The sequence below is a fragment of the Biomphalaria glabrata genome, chromosome 16, assembly GCF_947242115.1.
Source record: "Biomphalaria glabrata chromosome 16, xgBioGlab47.1, whole genome shotgun sequence".
Taxonomy (NCBI): Eukaryota; Metazoa; Mollusca; class Gastropoda; family Planorbidae; genus Biomphalaria; species Biomphalaria glabrata.
In genome coordinates, this window is record NC_074726.1 from 29080556 (window position 1) to 29102282 (window position 21727).

The window sequence follows — 21727 nt, forward strand, 5'->3', positions numbered from 1 at the left end:
TGCGACCCGCCGGAGCGTTTTATGCCATAAACTCTTACCACTGGAAAGTTTGTGCAAAGCTGCATTGAATATTAGACATGTTGATCCAATTAAAATAAATAAAATAAGTTATGGCTTTTATATAGCGCTACTTTCATGCTTATAGCATGCTCAGAGCGCTTTGGTCCAATCTCATTTGTGGACCGGCGGGGGAAGAGGGGGATGGGGTATCCTTCAGTCGCTCAGTAAACACAACTCTGCCCGAGTCGGGTGTCGAACCTCGAGCCCCCTTCATAGGTAGCCAAGCCAAGCCAAGTTCAAGCGCACTTAGCTCTGCTTCCCAGAGCTTAAACATATCAGAGGTAGGGGTCTTGACCACAAGCAGTCAGAGAATTACTTGAATATTTGGAAACATAACATTCCCACGTTTGGTACCACAGCATGTTCAATGTAATGAGAAAAACGTGAGATCTCAACCATCAACACTATCCCAATTGGTTATTTGCACATGAAATGTATGTGCATGTTAAATCTTTTCAAACAAAGTCATCCCATTTCTCCAGGCAAGCAAGTAAAGACAGGTTTTGTCATTTGCTGATAGGTGAAACTTTCTAGCAAAATGGTTGAAAAGTACAAGTCTTATTCTTTGATTGTGGAATTTGAAATCAAATTTTTACTACCTTTACTATTTTAACTGTGAATAGACCTTGATTTTAATGATTTAACTGTATAGAATTTAGCCCTTGTTATGTAGAGAGAGAGTAGTCCTTAGTGGACTGCAGGCACGACATGGCCTAAATTGTGCCGATGTGCCTAAAATAAAATCAAATCAAATTTTACATTATTAGGGCCCACATACATCTGTAAGCAAGCAATGTTTTGATTGAAAATAAACAAGTGTAAGCAGTCAAGAGGATAACTACCAGTAAGCTAGTTCCACAGTTCAGGAACATTATGCAGTATTATGCACGACTGTAAACAGTTAAATACTTCATATTGAGAACAACTATACTAGCAATCTCTTCGATTCCGAAGGTTAAGGGGAGAGGATGATACACAACATGACTTCGCAAATCCAGTTGCAAAGTGCATATTTTCCCGCATTTCGCTCAGACAAAGCCGTTGTGGTGAAATGGTGTGATGCTAGAGGTCTTTATAAAGAGATCGTAAAATACTGCACCGATCCTTTAATTTTCGGTTATCATTTTATTTCATTAGTTGTTCACAATATTAAGTGAGCTTTTTTTTTTTATAATGAATTACACAAACACAAGACAAGTATCTCCAACGTAGGGTCTATTCAGACTCTATTGTGTTCATAACATGTGTCTTGGAAGAATGCAGTATATGTTCCATGTAGACATTCTATATTAATCTTGTATAATCATTAATCAATATATTCTTTTTTTAAAAAAAGGGCTTATCTGGATTACATTTCTATATTCTACGCCTAGATCTAAATATCTAAATCAGTTAGTAGGTCCAAAAAGTGGTGCTTATATTTGCATTGATTATGAAAGTTGTTTTTTTTAAATTGAAATATAAATGAAAATGATAGAAAATAGATCTATATCTCTTATTTAAAACTCGGGTCTTAACTTAAGTCCCCTTGGTGCGAGTCTATTTTTAAAGGGAGCGAATTAACAGGAAATTGGCACAATAACTCTCCTTCACCTTTAAGTGGAGGTACATATGTATTTAATGTTTTAGATAAAAATACGAGACTAGATCGAGTGGATCTGATGAGATCTGATTAGAATCATTAGATCTATAGGCCTAGATCTAATACTAGATTTAGTTTAGAGGCTAAATTTAATAAAGTTTCTTTTTAGATTAAACAATCACAATGGGAACATGATCCACGTAGTCGTAGATCTAGAACTACAGATTCTACGTTATAGAATGATAGATTTTTTAGTATCATTTAATTTAGTTTAAATTCTAAGGCAGTTTTTGAGTATTTGAGTCTAAGTCTAAGGTAAAGATTAGATCTGTAACTCAACTCAGTGTCAGAATAGTGATTGAATAGAATCTATCACTGTAAGTGTAGTGTATAGATCTAGTATACTCAATTATACTGTATAATAATCAAATACAATCATAAATTCATATAGATCTATATATAATATATATGAAGTAACGTCTGTATTATATAAGATAATGATAATCTAGTATTAGTTAAGGTAATTAGCATTAGTTTTTAGTGTTGAGTGTAGTACTAGTTACTTAACTGTTCACTTAACTTACTAGTACAGTAGTAAGTAACTTAGTAAGTAGATCTAAATACTTAATTTGTCTTCTATAATCTAGATCTATAATCTAGGTCTATATTAACTATATATAATATAGATCAAGTCTGCAGTATGTCATATTATTATCATTCATTATGATGATTATGTGTAGGGTAGTCTTCTATATACACTTATACAGTGGTATTATTATTACACTTACAGTATGATACAGTGACTACAGAACAGTGATGAGTGTGGAAATAGTGAGTGTTCATCTCAAGTTCAAGTAGATTCCAGATTGTTAGTCCTATCATAGATGATGGTGTTGTTTTGTGTAGTCTAGATAGAATCTAGGATTGTTAGGTTAGTTACTAATTCTAGACTCTATAGTCAGTATAGTTATAGTCTATTTATTTATCAATTATAAAATTAATTTATTTATCATTTATTTATTTATCAAATTGTCTAGTTATCTCTGTCTCTATACAAAAGAAAGAGAGTGTAGCAATAGCAGATCTATCTAGATCTAGTTAATAGTAGAATGGAATTGAAAATCTAGCTAGAATTTTGTCTTTTATACATCAAAATGTGGTGTTGGCCCTTAAGTTTTTAAGAGTTCGTAGAGCCTATTAACAAAGCTGTAAGTCAATAAATATTGATATAGAATAGATCCATAGACTATAACTCAAGTGATTTGTGATGTGAAAACATTACAAAGTATGCTTAGTATGGGCTCTTTGTTAATATTATTATAAACTTTATATAAATATAGTAGTATTGAATATATAAAGCTTTAGTTCGAGTCTGAAGATTAAGGAGGAGTGCTGTATGTCAGGTGGTAAAATATTTCCTTCAGCCTGTGCTCAGGATTTTTTAAAGTGAGGATTGACTTGCGCATTCCAATAACAATTATTACTTTTTGTCATTGGCAGTGGTGCAGAACTATCTTAAACAAGCGTGATGAAAGTCTGGGCATTGTCTATGGTCAGAACGATTTCTCCCCCACAGCAGTTCCCTCTCCCCTCTCCATGCAGCTGATGTGACCAAAGGAACAGAATATTCAATTATACAGTTTTGGGATCAGTAGTGCCGCAGGTTCTGCCAGGCTGTAGCACAGTGTGCCACAATCTGCCTAAGGGTCACCAGCTCCTGATTTTTCCTCAGGGTTGTCTACTCAAGCATTTCCCATGTTTGGGTATAGCCTCAAGGCAGCGGAGGTATGGATTCAGGGTGTTCCTTCTCCTAGATGGGCAGCCAACCAAGGCTAACGAGCCCCTCCTGCCCGAAGCTTACTGGTTTAGGCACCAGTTACTCACCTTTGCCCCTTCTTCTGATATATATATGTGTGTGTGTTAGATCTTAATACATACATATATATATATATATATATATATATATATATATATATATATATATATATATATATATATATATATATATGCTGTCCTGTAAGAGGTTTGGGCTATGATGTCATAATTTTCATTTCTGAAGAAACAAACATCTGAAACTTATAAAACCAAGAAAAAGACTAAAACAAGCTACAAATTAACTACCAGTGAATATGTAGCTTTCAGTCCTGTTAATTTAATTGTAAATCAATCTTTTAAAATTTCATTTTTTCTTGACAGGATTTTAAAGAAAATCATTGAACTTTATTTACATCATGACAAATATGGCAGACTCGCTCAACCAGTATCTTTTAGATCCCAACCAAAGCCCAGGAAATGAAATTTTGCATGTACCTGAAGGGGTCTACCGAGGATGGGTACCCAGAAGTCTGTACAGTATGGAGCTCCGGGAAATCAGGCTACCTTTTCTTCGTTTGCTGAGTTTCCCTGTTGGTGGAACATCGCTAGGAGTTCTGTCCAAAACCTTAGCGTCTTTTGATGCTGTGGGCAACAATCTGACTAGATTACCAGCTGCCTTTGCAGAGTGTAGTAAACTGACTAGACTAAATCTAAGTTTTAATCATCTGTCAGAAATTCCTGCTCCTATTTATAGACTGACGTTATTAGAGGAACTAAATTTAGAACATAATTATATTGCAACTCTAGAACCTTCTATCGCACAACTTTCCCATTTGAAGGTTCTCAATTTGAATGGTAGTCTGTTAGAAGAGATCCCTGATGAGCTGCGAAGATGCAAAAGACTCAAAGAACTTTATCTCTCTGGAAAAATATACCCCAGCGGGACTCTGAAAGAATTCCCAGAATGTGTCTGCGGCTTACCAGATCTAGTTGTCCTTGATCTTTCATGGCAACGGCTTAAAAAAATACCGGATTGTGTTGGGTCACTGCGTAAACTGGAGGCATTAAGCCTGAAATGGAATCAGCTTCAGGAAGTCTCCCAAGACCTACGAAAGTGTACTAAGCTGAAGAAAGTGGATTTGTCTGGTGCTTTAAGACTATTGGCTACTATACCTGAAGCTTTATTTAGCCTGGAGGATCTTGAGGTAAGTAATAGTCTTTTGAACAATTCCTTTACTCCTTTGTAGGCTTCAACTCTATTTGAAATAAATTGATAAATTTATCAAAAAGTAAACTTGAACCTATATACTAGCAACTTAAAACAGAAATCTTATAATAACTGTAGGCAATGTTACAAAAAAAAACAATTTTTTAGCTTTAAATAAATTTTGCTAAGTACCGAAAAATTTATTTCATGGTTGCTTAGTTGTGGACTGCTATCTCGATTGTCTGGGCTTGAACATTGCCTGCTGCCATAACCCACCATCCTATCCAAGATTTGGGATAGGATGTAATAATCCTTAATTCTTAAGGAACATAAGAAACATTTTTGTTTTCATTTATTAGATAGTAATAATAACAATATTAACAAGCTGTTAGGGGTTGTCCCAGATTTTTTTATAATGTCAGTTACAAAATTAACATTTGTTATACCATATATATATCATATACATATATATTAAAATGAAGTCTATTTTTTTCTTTTCCTTTCTACTTTTTTTTAATGTTGTTGAATTATTTCATTAAATATTCATCTTTCTGTCACATGAAAGGAACTTTATTTGAATGATAATTATTTTACGGACATCCCTGAGGGTGTTTGTGGCCTTGTCAAACTGACCCAGCTGTGTATGAAGCGAAACTCTCTGTTGCGAATATCAGAGGAGTTTTACCAACTGCGCTATTTGGAGAGATTGAACTTGAGTGATAACTACCTGGACAGTAAGTCATTAATAATACTTAAAGAGGTTTCTGCAATTTGATGTGCAGATAGAATTTTGGTTGACTAGTTATCCATCTGGTGTTATATATAGAACTGTTGTGAAAATAGTCTTATAAGCAAGTGTGACAAATTACAATACTTATTTAAAGCTTCAAGACTTATTTTAAGTAAAAAAAAAGAACTATGCTAAATTTCACTGGATTACTGAACCAAGACACTGTAGGTTAAATTTTGGTTTGTCTGTGAACATAAAATATTTAAACTGATAAAATCTGTAATCGATTGAAAAATCAGTAGAGTGTTGTAATTAATTTTTAGAAATAAACAATAAAAGGTAATGTTACAATAAAATCGATGTTTCTTTCTTTATAAATTAAATAAACTTCAGCGCACAACTATTCTAAGTAAGGCCCTCCTTTCAGACCATGTGACCTATAGGGGAGATGCTGTATAGATATATATATGTAATTTCTATGGTTTTGGTTAATGAAGGTGTTATATAGCCAGAACAACAACCAGCTGCCTTTACTTTACCTAATTACTGTTAGGAACCCATTAGAGTTGGGTGGAATCAGGGGCGTCCGAAAACTCCTGAATTTCGAAACCCCTGTCTTCATTGAGATTCTAACTCGGGACTCCTCTGTCCAGAAACAAGCACTTGACCACTCAGCCACCACATCCACACAAGTTCCAGGTATACTTTTATCCAGTGCTTTTTTTGTACTGGCGTACTGGCACCTTTTTCAATGTGGGGAAAAAATTATTACTTTTCTTGTATTTTAATGTTTACTATTAATTTATTAGTAGTTAAAAGTGAGTACATGCACCTATTTCTTTACAAAAAGCACTGTTTTTATCCCTGTTAATTGCTGTCAACTGTAGCATTACATTTTTGAAAGTAATGAAAACTCAAAACTGATCATAAAAGTTTTTTTTTTGTTTTTTTTTTTACTTTTATTATTTAATCATAAATTAAAATGACACATTTCTCCTTTGCATATAGATTATATACCAAGTGTAAAAGAGGGTTTAAAAAGATCCATGAAAGCAGATATATTGAGCCTTAATGTTTGTATAATGGAGAGTTTAAAACGGTGTCATTTGACATTATGGCTGGGTGGTAAATTTGGCTTCTGAGTTGGGCGAGGTCTCAAGTTTGAATCATGGTTAAAACTAATATTTTGAACTTCTGGATTTCAAGGATGCCCCGAGTCCACTCAACTCATAATAGGTCCCTGACATATGTTTGGAAAGTAAAGGTGGTAGGTTGTTGCTCTTGCCACATGGCACCCTCGTTCATAAATACAGAAAAAGGAGTTATTATCATCTAAAAGTGTTTTCCATGCAATGATTGTACGTAAAACAATTTTTTAAGTTCATAAGTTACTATAGTCTAGAAGAAAGAGCTAATATTGTGGATCGGCCTTGCTTGTATTTTATGGTTGCCTCCTTTGTATTTCCTATTCGGTACATTTGTAAACCAAACCTTTCCCAGGTATTGCACCGGGTATCAAGAGGTTGAAACGCCTCCAAGTGCTTGAGCTGGACAACAACAAGCTGACTGAGTTGCCTGAAGAAGTGTGTCTACTAGAGCAGCTGCACTATCTTGGAGTCGCAACAAACCAGTTGACCAAAGTATTGCTTCTTGCTTTTTTTGTGTATTTGTTTGTTTGTCAACTTATTGGTTATAATCCGTTTGAATGAATCCCTAAGTTTTGTAGAGCAAGCTCTTCTGCTTCTAATTGTTCCAAGAATCTGAAAATCAATCTTTTTGAAATGCTTGTCATTTCTTCTCATAGGATGTTCACCTTTGTACTTGTATGCATATCTTATCTTACCATTTAAGTTACAGATATTTCTTCAGCAAATGACAAGGATTATTAAATCAAGTTGTGCATGTAAATTATGGATGTAAAATGTGCAAAGTCTGGCTGATTCAGGCTACCCCATTCCATGCTCTCATGGCACTTGGAAGGAGCACTTTAAATAATTTTCCCTAGCATATAAAATGGAAATTGGTCTTGTTTCTTTCAGAGTCTTTTATTAGGTTGTGTTTTGTATTTATTTGTAAATTATCTATTATAGCTACTCTAGTTATAATGAAATGGCCCTTGTCTATATAAGGAGAACTAGAGACGGCTGGAGATTTATTACACAGGCTGCAGGATACACATTGGAGACCAAAAGTAAAGTAAAGAGAGCCTACACCCTGCATACAGTGGCTGTGTCTGTGCTGGATGTGGCAAAATATATAGATTACAGCTAGAGCTGTTTAACAATGTGCAATACTCCACCCCACCTATATATGTATATATATATATATAAATGAGAGCCAGCTGCTAAAAGATTACAAGTTTTGCTGTTGTTGAGTTTTTCTCAATGAAAATAAAATTAAAATAAATGTATTCCAGCATCTTTTTTATACAAGTTCTGGGAAGAAAGTTCTTTAGATATGGATGAAAAAAAAAGTCTTTTGTATTTGATAAAAACTACTATTTTTGAAAGCAGATTTTGATTATAGGCAAATCTTTGATTCCAGCTTCCAGAATCTATTTACTGCCTTCACAATCTACGCAGCCTTGACGTCAGCAACAACCAGTTGAGTGAGGTGCCGCTACTGATGGATCAGTTGGACAGGCTGGCGGAGAATGATGGACTTCATATCCTTAACAACAACTTGCACAGTCCGTTCAAGGAGATTACTACGCTCGGAACACAAGCCTTGTTTGAATTTCTGAAAGGTTTTGAGTTTATTTTCAGTTAACACAAATATTTTCATAGAACATTAGAGAACATTCAATTTGTGATATAAGTCATTATTTGTTAATGATGAACTAAATTTAAGCCTTTTAACTAGTATTGAGAGCTTATAGGTATTTACAAAATGCTGAGTTCAAAGGTTACAACTAATGCCAAGAACATATTTTAAACCACATTGGGTTGGGGTCATTTTGGTTCTGGCTGGTTCAGTGTCAATATGTCCTGTTTTGGTATTTTAGGATTCAGTCCGAATTAGCCACTGGCCTAATTAACCAGATTTGGCTGTTTTTTTTAACTCCACATGAAATTTCATATCATACATTTTTTGAGAACATTATTTTTCACTGCTAGGAATGGACATGGCAGGCAAGTGCATCAAATGTTGCTTATAACAACATAACTCCCTTGACATTATAGTTCAGGAACTTGCTAATTTTTCTAGCGTAGGAATCCAGAAACAAATTTGACTTTCTTTCCACACCTTTCCTACTTGAGTATCTTCCGTAAGATAAACACAGATGTAGATGTAACGTGGAGAGAGAAAAAGATTGAGAAAGTTGTTTATAAATTTGAATTTTTTTTTATCCCAGAATTCTTTTATGAATTTATCTAGTCAGTTAAAAAATTGTCTGCTTTTACGATGGTTCCCAACTTTTTTCAGTTTAGGGGCTGTGTACATTACCAACACATGTGTCACAGGCTGCTTCATTGCAAAAATCCTTGAGTTTAATCACATCCAAAATAATACCAAACTTGTTACATTTTAATCTCTTGTAAACCACAGATCTGAATATGTGTAGCTTTTGTGAGATACAATCTTCATGCATTTAGTTATTCATTAGTACTTTTGCTATGCAATTTTTTATGACAAAAATTGTAACAGTGATCAACTTCATTCATCAAGTTTGTTCTTCACGGAAAGAAATTGTTTTATTGTTTATAGTAAATAAAAATCATCATCATCACTCCTTTGAGTTCCTCATGGAACATAGGGCCTCGACAAAAACACGCCACTCTCCACGGTCTCTTGCTAGCTTTTTGATGGTGTCCCAGCTCTTCCCGGTCTTCTCTGCTTCTTCAAGTACACTGCGTCGCCATGTTCTTTTTGGTCTTTCTCTGCGTCTTGTTCCCTGGGGGTTCCACTCTAAGGCCTGCCTAGCTCTGTTGCTGGTATCTTTTCTAAGGGTGTGACCAATCCATCTCCACTTCCTCTCTAGAGAGGAAGTAAATAAAAATACTTATGGATTATTTCATGATGAACTAAAGAAATGATTTATAATTCCTTGCTAAAATTGTTAAGACGATTGTTAGTTAGACCTCATAAAAGAGACATGTACTGTGTAAATATTTAGGTGCAGTAATGAACAAGTTTTATAGTATCTTCCATAAAGTAATTTATGAATCAGGCATTGTGGTCAAACATTTTATTGTTGTTTGTGTAATGTATTTCTAGAAATTTTTGTAGCTAAATTTATTTTGATTGTTTTTTTTTGTGTTCAGGTATCAGGCTGAAAGAGGCCCACCATCGGTGGAAGATGATTCTTATTGGCGCTGCGCAAGCTGGCAAGACGAGTCTTCGCCAGGCTTTGATGCTGGGCAAGTCCAAACTCACAGCAGAGCATGAGCGCACTTGGGTAATGGAGAGACACCTGTGGGAGCCTGAGTCTAGGCTTAGAGTACAGGTAAGGGGTGGGGAGACAAGATTTAACAGTGTTAAGGCCTGCATGCTAATTCATTGACTTAATGTGTTTTTCTCAAAATGTTTTTTTTTAGTTATCTTTACTACACTTTAATTTGTATTGTCCAAAGCATAATACACAGGGCATACATCCTGATCACTTTGTAGTTGTTCATAAATGTTTATGTCCACCAGTAAATGAAAATAAGAAGGCGACTTTCTATATCACCTTTTTTTTTGCTTTTATTGATATAGAGTTAAATGTTACATAATAAAAATACACATAATAAAAATACGGGTATTATGTTCACATGTGATGAGTTAGGCAGAGGGTAGTATTTCATGTGGACCCAGAATAAACCTATATTTTTTGTCTCAATCAATGCAGACATATCTATTATTTGTCAGGATCCTATTTAAGTTTAACATAATAAAAGCACATAACCCATCCTTTGGATAAAAGAAGTTGACTTAGCACAACCCCCTTCATAATCTGTTTGTTTTGTTTAGTTTTTTTTTGTCATTGGTCTTCAAAGAAAAAAAGTTAAGAATTGTTATACAATAATAGTTAAGTAATATTTATTGTCTTTGTTTTTGTGGTGTCATTCATTGATTTATTTGATTTGCATCCAGGTGTTGGACTTTGGAGGTCATCACATCTACCAGGCTGCACATCATCTGTTCTTGTCATCTGATGCTCTCCATGTCTTGGTATTTGACCTGACTAAATACACCTCACAGGTAGAAACACATCGCTCATCTAGTATCATTTATTATTTATCCTTTATTCAATTATATAGTTAGAAAGTTGAGGCAACAGCTTGGGGTTAGGGCGAGGAGACAAAAGGCCCGGGAGAGATCTGAATGGAGGGATGTGTTGAAGCAGACCAGAGCCCTCCATGGGCTGTAGCGCCACTGGGATGGATGGATGGATGTTGATACTTTATGTTTTGTTCTTATGAATCTTAATATCTGAAGCCTTGAGATAAAGGGATAGATTATTAATCTGGCTACAGCATATCTTTATGAATAGATTATTAATCTGGCTACAGCATATATTTATGAATAGATTCATTTAAAGATAAATTTAATAGTTTCCAGTTGTTCTCCTCAACTAAATGAGAAAAAAAATTATTTCAAATACATTTAAAGTTCACATTCTTTTGAAAGATCAGCTTCAACATATTTGTTGAAAAATCAGAAAAACACTCTGGTATAAGTTGCTTTACGTATGAAGTTAAACAAATTTTGGTTTCTTTTGTCATTGACAGTCTCAAAATCCATTCTCATTATCTAGAACAGCCAACAATTTTAATTTAGTGGCTTAATGTTCAATTTTGAATCTTTTCTTTTTATCTTATCTTATAAAATACAGACGTCATATGTCACTCCAATTGTATTAAAATAAATTTTAAAATGAAATAATTGTAATTAGTTTTTCTACTGGATTAGTCATTTTAATGCTATTCAGTTAATTAATATGTTTATTCATTTATTTTAAATTTTTGAAATCTCTATTTAAAATTTTTCCTTCTTTTTTTTTTTTTTCTTCATTTTTTATATTAACACATTTTTCAGGTGTATGAAGACCTTATTGGCCACTGGCTTGATGCTATCATTGATCGAGCAGCAGGTGCCAAAATTGTGTTAGTCGGCACGCACTGTGACCTCTGCAGTGAGGATGACGTGAAGGAAAAAGTGGACGAGATCCTGCGGCTAATGCACCGCGCTGAACAGCGCAAATGTCAAGAAATTGAACGAGAAATAAAGCACATCCTGGAAGAAATCGACAAGCCGGAGACCAAAGAGTATAGCAGCGGCATTCCAGAGATAGGAGTTGGACGTCTGGAGGAGAAACTGAAAGAATTGCAAAAGATGAGAAACTCCAGATCCGAGGTTAGACCTTAATTTGACACCTGCAGTTAACAAAAAAAAAATGTTTCATGCTGCTTCTCAAATTGTAATTATTGTGAAAAACTTTTATTGTTGTGACCAGAATCTCATCATCATCTGTCCCTTGACTTTTGTCATAGGGGTGCTGTGACCAAATATCCCTAAACTTTTCCCAGTTTGAAGCTGTTCTTAGAAGAATATCAAGAAAGCGGCTGGTACATTCTTTTATGTTATCCAGCAAGCTTTTCTTTGATTGACCCTTTCTTCATGCTCCCTTCACTGTACTTAGATGAATAACTTTAAGTAACATTTGTAATCATTTTTAGTAAGTTTAAAATATGTGCAATATACATATGGGCATATATATTTAGGATTTTTTTTTTAAGGTCACAAGGCTTTTAAATTATTTTAATTTTCATAAATTGTCAAAATGAATATGCCAGTGGTCAATATTTATGATGTAATATTAAATTAAAAAAAAATGTGTACAATTTTTTTTATCAATTTAAAAAAGGTATTTTTTGTCTAACAATTAAAATGTAAATGTAATAATTTCAAAATGTGTGTCTACATAAAAACTATTTCGTCAGCTTCCCCAAAACATTTTTGTTGTGAGTTGTGCTGACGACCTGCGAGGCGTGAAGGACCTGAGAAACTATTTGATTGAAGTATTGAAGACGAAGCCCGCCAGTCAACTTCCTGGACCATGGTTCACGTTCTTAGAGCAGATTCAGCAGGCTGAAGAGAAAGTCATCAGCTGGGAGAGTGCTCTTGGCATCTTTCAGCAGGTAAGATGGAACTCTGATTTACCAAACAGAATGGAATTTTCAAGCACATCATGCATTTTTTAAAATAATTTTGAATATATTTTGCTTATTTTTTGCAGATGTTGCATATTAATTTTTTTTTTTTTTTTTTTGCATCTTTCAGCTGATATTTTGCATATCATGAAGTTTTTGCAGCAACATTTTACTAGTTAACATTTCAAATACAGGGTGTTTGAGAAATTTTTAAAGTTTTAAATAAAATATTTATTGTCGTCAAGAGCCTACATTATCACTACGTCAAAACATGTTCAGTAGCTTGCAAGTATATCTTCTAATTGGTATTAAGTAGTTCTTCACATTTTCTGAATTTTGAAACTTGCATGTGTCAGAATATTCAATAAAGCTGATAGTCCTTCAGGCGCTGGTTGGAAATGAAAGTTTTGAAGTTAAACAAGATTCTTGAGACGACTACTTTACAGGACTGGTTAGTTCATTGTTAGAAGTTCCATACAGCTCTTTAAGTACATAGAGTCGAACCGAACACTACAAAAACACTTTTGTTCCGTACTCTTTGAGGGTTTCTCATCACTGCTACTGGTTGACTAGGGAACAGGACTAAAAAAATCTATAAACTTCTCTGTATATTGTCTGTTTTTTTCTGTGGAATATTGTGTTGTTTTTTTAAAGATTTGATGTAACTATAACACATTTCCAATAAGGATCAATAAAGCAGCCAAAGCTTTACTATCACATTGCTTGTAAGTTGAATGGGACTTTGCCTTTGTTCTGTTAGAGTTGATGCTTTTAAAAATAATGAAAGAAATGTTCTCAGAATGATATTTCAGTTAGAGTCTTTTTTTATGTCCAGGTGATGTCCGAGAACCAACATTCCATGAATTGATGCTTTTAAAAATAATGAAAGAAATGTTCTCAGAATGATATTTGAGTTAGAGTCTTTTTTATGTCCAGGTGATGTCCGAGAACCAACAGTCCATGATGGGAATGAGAGGATCACCAGAGAGCAGCCTCGACATGGTTTTGAAGTATTTCCACTCTACCGGGGAAATTGTCTGGTACCATGAAGATGACCTGCTCAAGACCACCATCTTCCAGAAACCTGAGTCTTTGATTGACATGCTTCGGGCAGTGTTTAGGCACGACTTTGAGGAGGTGGTCTTCTACAACCAGGACATTGGCCAGGAGTTGTCTTTCTCAGAGTCCCAGTTCAATAAAATGAAAAAGAACTTCCTGGGCCGAGGGCTGCTGACCAAAGAGATGCTCCGCTATTTGCTGGTCCATTTGAATTTATCCGCCGAGACATCAGACAATTTCCTGAAACTTGTTATGTCTCTTCTGATTAAGTTTTCCCTTTGTTTCGAACTGCGAAATTCAACCACCAATTCTCTGATTGGATCGTCTTTTATTGTCCAGTTCCCTTGGTTTTTCCCCGAGAGCAAACCAGAGGACTTTGAATCCAAGTGGCCGTCCACTCTTCCCAGAAACACATTTGAGCTGACGATGGAGATAATGTTTTCTGGGAAGGCTCCGCCGAATTTCTTTGAGAAGTTATCTGTGAAGCTGCACAGTTTCCTTGCCAACGGCCCCAGGATAAACTGGCAGGATGGGGTCATTGCTGAGGTCAACAGTTCAAGTCTGTTGGTGGTCAGGGAGAGGAGACTGGACTCTACAGTGGTGGTTGTGTCAGCCAGGGGTGCCTCGGACCTTCAGGAGATCTGGTCGCTGGTGCTGAGCGTTCGAAGGGCAGCCATGAGCCTCTTTAAGGACTGGCCACTACTGAAATGTGAAATCTCGTTGGTGTGCATGCACTGTGTGCTGTTGGGTCTGGATGACCCCTGTAGGTACCCAGGCTATGTGCTGGAGCACTCGATACCCAAGGGAGTCTACTCCATGAATTGCTGCGACAAATGTCCTGATGACTCGGTGCCAACTTGTTTTGTCTTCCCACTACTTGATATAGGTCAGTGCAATTTTCTAGCCAAATTTTTAAAAAATTCGTTATTCACTTGTTAGAGATTCAAACTAAGTTACATAATGTGTTAGTCATTTAAAAAAAGAAACCTCCTTTTTAGAAAAATTTATTTTCTTGTTCTCTAAAATGAAAGCTCAAACATGTATTTGTGTGTTTGTTCTGCTGTTTGTAAAAATATAACAGTTTCACCAATATAATAATTAACCCATATAATAATTAACGCAATAGCGCCTAATTCTAGTTTGAAAAAGGACAGGATTTCAGATCCTGTAGCCTCAACGTGGTGCCTCGATGGAAATAGAGTCGAATTAGATATTTGAACAACAAATAGCGAAAACAGCCTCATTTGGGTTACCTTGGCTGAGCTTTTTTTTTTTTTTTAAACCTTTTCCGGGATAAGGATGGAATTTAAATTGACAAAGTAGTCTGCCGCCCCATTCCACACAAAGGGCTGTCATCAGTGAACCCATGGGTGGGGTGGCGGTCCTTACACTATATTTTGGAGGTTATAGTACAGGAATATGAAGAAATTCCCAGTAGTTAGCGCCTTCGTTTTTAATGAGCAGACCCAGGACCCGAGCCCGGAACACTATGTACACGGTACGACCCAACCCAATTCTCTGAGATCCTGCATGAAAGTGTGGTGTTAAGTTATATGCAAAGAGAATTAAATCATGAAAAGAGGAAAAAAAAACTAATTTTGTATAGCTTTATAATCTTTCTAAAAAACAAATAATTAAAGAAACAAAAATTAAATACCTATAGATACTTGTCCGATTATTATGAACGAGACATGTGGAGCTCTTCTTATACGAATGCTAACTTTCTGTTGTGTTCTACTCCATTGGGTTTCTGCCATGGAGAATGCATCTTACCACAATAATAGCTATTGAGTTCAAACCATTCCTCCTTGACACTATTATCGTTTTATTTGCAGATAATCCACAGTGTGTACAAATTAAAATATTATTCAGTTTGCATTTTAGTTTATAGCACATAAATATGAAAATTGTTCCAAGATAGAAAAACAAATATCAATGTAAACAAATCTAGTTAAGAGTGACAATCTTATAAATCATTTTGAAAATATTAAACTGGGTACAACTTTCATGTGTGTATATATATACACATATATATATATAAAAATACACACATACATATATATATACATACACATATATACATATATTTACATATATATATATATATATATATACACAAATATATATATACATATATATATATATATATATATATATTATATATATATATATATATATATATATATATATATATATATATATATATATATATATATATATATATATATATATATATATATATATATATATATACAAATATATATATATATACAAATATATATATACATATATATATATATATATATATATATACATATATATATATATATATATATATATATATATATATATATATATATATATATATATATATATTGCTTTTTTTGTAAAAAAAAAAAAGGTGCTGGTACTCAGTGATGGATTGCCTAACTTTTAACTAGTTATAAATTAATAATAAATGTTAAAATACAACTAATAATTTTTTCCCCACATTGGAAAAGGTGTTTGTACGCCGTGTCGCAAAAAAAGCACTGTATATACGTTTACATACATGTTCAACTATAATTATATATTATAAATCATTTCTGTTACAAAATAAGAAAGTGGATTATTTTAATATTAATAAGTGTAGGAACTAAATACAAAAAAATCAAAAACAGCTTTAAAGATCTTACTTTCAGTTGCAGCTTATTTACAAAACCTGTAGATCAGGGGTTCTCAATGTGTGAGTCGCGATCCCCTTGGGGGCCGATTGACGATTAGCCAGGGGTCGCCTAAGACCATCGAAAATGTGGATTGTTATTGTCTACTCTTCTATTGCTGTATGTGTGTGTATGTGTCGCGGCAGAGTGGGGCATTGTAAAAAGGGGTCGGCGAGCATAAAAGGTTGAGAACCGCTGCTGTAGATCAATTGGACTCTAACACAACAGTTCTTTTTTTTTGAGGATTTAAGTTTTTTACAAATTAATGGAAATATCAATAATAATAATCTTTATTATCCATAAGGAAAAATTGGATTGGAAATAATTTTGTCTTACAGTTATTAAATGGTTGTTAATGGTTGTCTTCTAAGACCATTTGTATTTTTAAAATTCTTTTATAAGAACCTGTAACTTTATGCTCTCCACAGATGACCACTGTCACCAGGAGTACATGAAAGCAGCCACTGACTTCATTTCTGCTGTCAGCACGGACACCTTAGACGGTCCACAAGAGAGAGAGAGTGGTATTCTGTCAGACAGTGGATTAGCATTTTTAGCCTCTCATCTGGGTAAAAACTGGTCCATCTTGATGCTTCGTCTGGGTCTGCTGCAGAGCAAAGTGGAGCAGTTACAGATGAACTATCCGAGTGTAAGTTACTGGATTCATGTTAGCAGAAATAGTCCAGTTGCTAGATTACAGAAATTGTTTTATTTGTTTTATGAGAACTAGCCTAGTGTAAGTTACTGGATTTAATGTAAAAATGTTTGAAAAATGTTTTACACGCTTCGGATGTTCTTTCACAGTTGAAGATAGTTTACTTCCTAGCACAAACCTCCCCTTGACAGGAGATGGGAGCAGGCAGGGTTTGAACCCGGGACTATCGATAAATCCAAATGACAGTCCAGGGCGCAAACCCACGACCAGGCAGCCATCCAGAGCTAGTCCAGTTGCTGGATTACTGAATTTTTTTACTTGTTTTATGAGAACTAGTCTAGTGTATGGTACTGAATTCACGTTACGAGAACTAGTCCAGTTGCTAGATTACTGAATTGTTTTATGAGAACTAGTCTTGTGTAAATTACTGGATTAATGTTAGAACTAAAGCTTCGTTAACTTTGTTACTTTGAACTGAATAGTTTAACTCTTTTCCTCCGTCATTATTTTTGCACATTCAGACGAAATTCTTCATTTAGTTCATTACTATTTCACTACCATATTATGATTAAGTTTCAATAGCTTTGTTCTTTGTGATCAGAAAATGTTTAATTTGGTATAGACTTAAAGAGGAATGAATGCTTCTTCTATATAACATAAAATAAAGTTTTAAAAATTAAACATCAATTTATTTTAATGAGGTCAAATCAACGATGCTATTGTCAATTAGGAGAGAAAGAGTTAAATCTGGATCACAAAAGATGAACCAAAAAAAACTAATTTAATGGCTAGGTCTTACATTGAAGCAGAAGTCTGCAAAAAAAGTTTGAATTTTAATTTTTTGAAAGAGAGAAAAGAAACATTCAAAATAATATCCTTAGTTAAAATGTAATGCATGTTATCATTACTTAAGGTACGGTAATAAAGGTGTTCCTGAAAGAAATATGACTGAAAAAAGATCCCATTTAGTTATTTCTTAACTATCTGCACAAAATCAACTTTGATAAAGAATCATTTTTCAATTCTTGGCTTTCATGGCTTGACCTCAGATATTATTCATAAAGTCTATTCATAGTTTTTGGACAGTTAAGCCAAACCAATGAAAAGGATAGCTTTATTTAATAGAAATCCTAGATCTAATTAGTTAGACCAATAAGGTATTGTCTACGATTCCAAAGATAAAGGATGAGTACAGTATTTTTCATGGCCAAACAAACCCAGTTGTGACTTGCCATATTTTCCATATCTGATGCAGAAAAAGCTGCTGTCCACCAGGGGTCCTCCAGTAGGGGTAGTAGACATTTAGATTAAAAAAAATGGAATTAATTAATTTAATTAATTTTTATGCTCAATTAACCCAACTTAAAGCCACCACTTCTTTCACACCTACTTAAACTTTTCTACAAATGGTAATGAAAAGAAACTTCTTAAAGTTCGTTAGAAATAAAACATTTTCATATTGAATAGTCTTCAAACTTCAGTTCAAACTTCAGAGTCAAGTGGACAAGAGATAATATAGAAGCTTCCCCGTCAGATAAATCCCAATTAGGAACCTTTGACCCATGGTCAGGATTAAATTGGATGTTCACCGACACTCCTGTCTGAAGGCCCCCTTGAGCAAATGCAATGGGTCCCCTGATCCCCATCATTCTCCTCCATCTCAACTGGCCCTTGGATCTCTCCCTATATGTACATCAGCATGCTCACTCTTTCTTTAGTCTGAAGTTAAATTGCTCACTTTCTTTCACAGGATAGCTACAGGCAGATATTTGGGGCGCTCCAAAGTTACCGAGAGGACGGGACCACTGGGCCAGACAAAGTCACCCTGTTGTTGGATGTCCTGGGCAGCGAGGACATAGGACGTCAGGACCTGGTTGATTTGCTGAAAGAAAAGTATTCCTTGTCCTAGCTCTCTAGAGCCATTAGTTTATTTGCTTCATTTTCCCTAGTCCGGGTGCTTTCAAAAAGAATGATGTCCCAGGTTTGGTGTCAGGGGATCTCAGTATTACATTGTTGCCACCGCAGTGGTTCTCCTCCTGTTCTAAAAGGCTTAGAATGTGCCCTACCCTTCTATTGAGAATACATACCTCCATTTTGTTTAACATTTCATCCAGTGCTGCTGTTCAGTGATTGTTTCAGTCTGCTATGATTGTTTTAATCTTGTGTGATTGATTAAGTTTGTGTGATTGATTCAAAGTTGTTGATTTTTTTTTTTTATTTATCAGTACAGTGTCTTTTGGTTGGAAGCTAGAAATCCTCATCATGAATTGTGATTAAAAGTTCCTCCTTTTTAGATCTATAGGGCAAATGGTGTAAAGGTCATCTGTTTTCTGTGGCCCACGGTTAATGAGGGAGTCATGTGGCCAGTATGACTGAGTTAATCTTAAAATGCATTTAACTCTTTCCTTTGTATGTAGTTCCCACAGGTCAGAGTAGGCTTTATGCTGTAAAATTTCTTTTTGCAGCACTTTTTGGTTTAAATTTAAATGTAATTTATTTAAATTTAATTTAATTTAAAACATTTAAATGTTGGCACTGTAATTAATGCAATTTGTAAAATATTTGATTGTCACAAGTTGTTTTTCTAATACATTTAAATGTTATATTTACACCTAGATAAGATGTTTTTTTAAACTTAGAAACACTAGACGGTGTGTTTCATAGATGTTACAAATAGTTGAAGTGAAAAGCTTGAAAGTTATGATACAATCATTCTGTGTCAACTAGAAGTGGGCATTAGGTATGATCACAAAATGTTCCACTTCAGGTCTCAGTTACAGTCATGAAGTCTTCGAATATTTTGATATTATTTACATTGCATTATTTTTAATGAAAAGTGAACTCTAAGAAACTTTTGTGTTTATGTTTATTTTAGTAAGTTTATGTTTATTTTTCTTTGTCTTTTCTAACTTTCTGTATGTTGTTTTTTTATGTCTAGGTTTATTTTTCTATGTTTATTTTTTTTTTATTTTTTTTTTTAGTATTTTCTGTTCAACTCATGTTAGATCACCATTTTCTGTTTAGAAATGTATTTTTTTTTAAGATTTTTATTTCTCATTTCTGAGGATTGATAGTGGCAGTTGTCAAAGCCGCAGTTACTTGGCCAAATATTTAAGTTCTTTTCCTCTTTCAGATTAACTAGTTTTGATTTACGATGGCCCCATTAAATATGGGGACATAAGATTGGGGGAAGGTCAATGCCTTTTATGGACAGCAAATAAATGTTTGCTGCTCTTGAGGCCTGGATTAATGCCCCTGTGATTACCAGCTAAGTTAGGTTACCTGGACTCAAGGGTGAAAATCTTGGGTGGTTGAAAGTGGTACTGACTGTAGGACCCTGAAACACCTTTCATTTGAGCAACCTGCTGAGACTATAATTTTAGAAAACATGGAAGGAAGTGGGCAGAACCTAGCCTTCTTAGAAAACAAGTTTTATAACAGGTGAACTAAATCTGCATGGTATGAACCTTCTATGAGAGTGACTATTCTAATTAACTTGACTTTTAAAAAATGTATGGTTCAGAGAAATGTTTAACTTATTCTGAATGACTTTGATATGACTTGTGACAAGAGTTATCTTGATATGACTTGTGACAAGAGTTATCTGTTGTTAGTAATATTTTAGTATTATTTAGCATTAAATGCATAGGCTTGATTACAAAGTAGTTGATGTTTAGATCTACATCTTACTTATGTATTGCCAGTGAGCTGATTGGATGATTTTGGTGGCCAGGTAAATGTTGCCCTTGTATGTTAAAACTATGAATATTTGTTTTTATTTTGGAAATGAAAGCTAAAATGTTTTAGTTTGTTTGTTAGAAATGGCTGCATTGGAGGTCAGTACCAATATAGATTGCAGGTTTTGAACTTTGTATTCAGATAAAGCTTGTATTTTTTTTTATAGTATCTAGTATCAGGAAACTTTCGAGCTTATTGAGATTAGAAATTGTTGTTTGTAAACAACTGATTGTAAACTGATTTTTTCATCTGGTGATAAAGGAAGTGCTATGATGTGTATTTCGTATCACTTGTTTAAAAATAGCAAGTATGAATGTAACATTTCTAGAGCACAATACATCATTTATTGAGACTTGGTCTTGTCTTTGAGTCCAACGATTTAAAACCTTAGCAGGCGCCAAGAAAGTTTTGTAAAATCAACAACAGATTGAAGAAATAAAAAAAAATATTATATATCTTAATGATGAGATTAAAGCATGTCCAAATTAGTTATATTAATCATCAGTCAGTGTAACAACCCCTAATAGCAGGAATTTCAAGGGGATGTAACCCATTTACATGACTTGTCTGGGAAACTTAGGAGGTAAATTTTCTTTCCAAGATATTGGAAATAGTAGTACCTTCATCTTTGAACCCCCAAATAAATTTTTTATATATTTTTTTCCTCAATAAAAACATGCTTGTGATAGGTCCAAGAGAACACACATTTTTTTAAAAAAAAAAGGGGTCAGTCCATAAGAAATTATGACTAATTTACTTTAAATTTCACAAGGGGAAATAACTTGGTTTAATGACTATTTACATAAGGGGAGGTAACTAGTATTATCATTTGTTCCTAATTCTGCCTAACAAGAACTATTTACACAATGCCAGTATAACAATAAAACATTCAATAAGAATTTTAAAGTTATATTAAAGTCTAACTATCCATCTATGCTACTTAGATCTATGTGGGAGGATGATGAAAAGGTCATGTTTCTGTGGCCCACGGTTAACAAGAGTCATGTGACCTACATAAACACATAATTAGTTTAATATTTCAA

General features: G+C 34.2%; 1 protein-coding gene across 2 annotated transcripts; it reads left to right on the forward strand.

Annotated features, from left to right (window-relative positions):
* Positions 1 to 1672: 1672 nt before the first annotated feature.
* On the forward strand, positions 1673 to 21040 carry LOC106060656 (malignant fibrous histiocytoma-amplified sequence 1 homolog). 2 transcript variants are annotated; one of them, XM_056014214.1, is made up of 13 exons: positions 1673 to 2019; positions 2433 to 2573; positions 3839 to 4662; positions 5230 to 5398; positions 6895 to 7034; positions 7939 to 8140; positions 9660 to 9841; positions 10471 to 10578; positions 11416 to 11733; positions 12321 to 12518; positions 13467 to 14475; positions 16720 to 16940; positions 18697 to 21040. In XM_056014214.1, exons 3-13 carry the CDS (start codon positions 3874 to 3876, stop codon positions 18853 to 18855), a joined length of 3495 nt encoding a protein of 1164 aa, XP_055870189.1. In that variant the 5' UTR covers positions 1673 to 2019; positions 2433 to 2573; positions 3839 to 3873; the 3' UTR covers positions 18856 to 21040. The 2 variants fall into 2 exon arrangements, with proteins under 2 accessions (XP_055870189.1, XP_055870190.1); XM_056014215.1 differs by having other exon boundaries at positions 2433 to 2473.
* Positions 21041 to 21727: the final 687 nt, after the last annotated feature.

Excerpts from the sequence above, each read along its gene's own strand:
- LOC106060656 (XM_056014214.1), top strand. The coding sequence starts at position 3,874 with ATGACAAATATGGCAGACTCGCTCAACCAGTATCTTTTAGATCCCAAC. Across the intron at positions 5,399-6,894 it reads GAGTGATAACTACCTGGACA|GTATTGCACCGGGTATCAAG; the intron begins GTAAGTCATTAA and ends AACCTTTCCCAG. Across the intron at positions 10,579-11,415 it reads TGACTAAATACACCTCACAG|GTGTATGAAGACCTTATTGG; the intron begins GTAGAAACACAT and ends CACATTTTTCAG.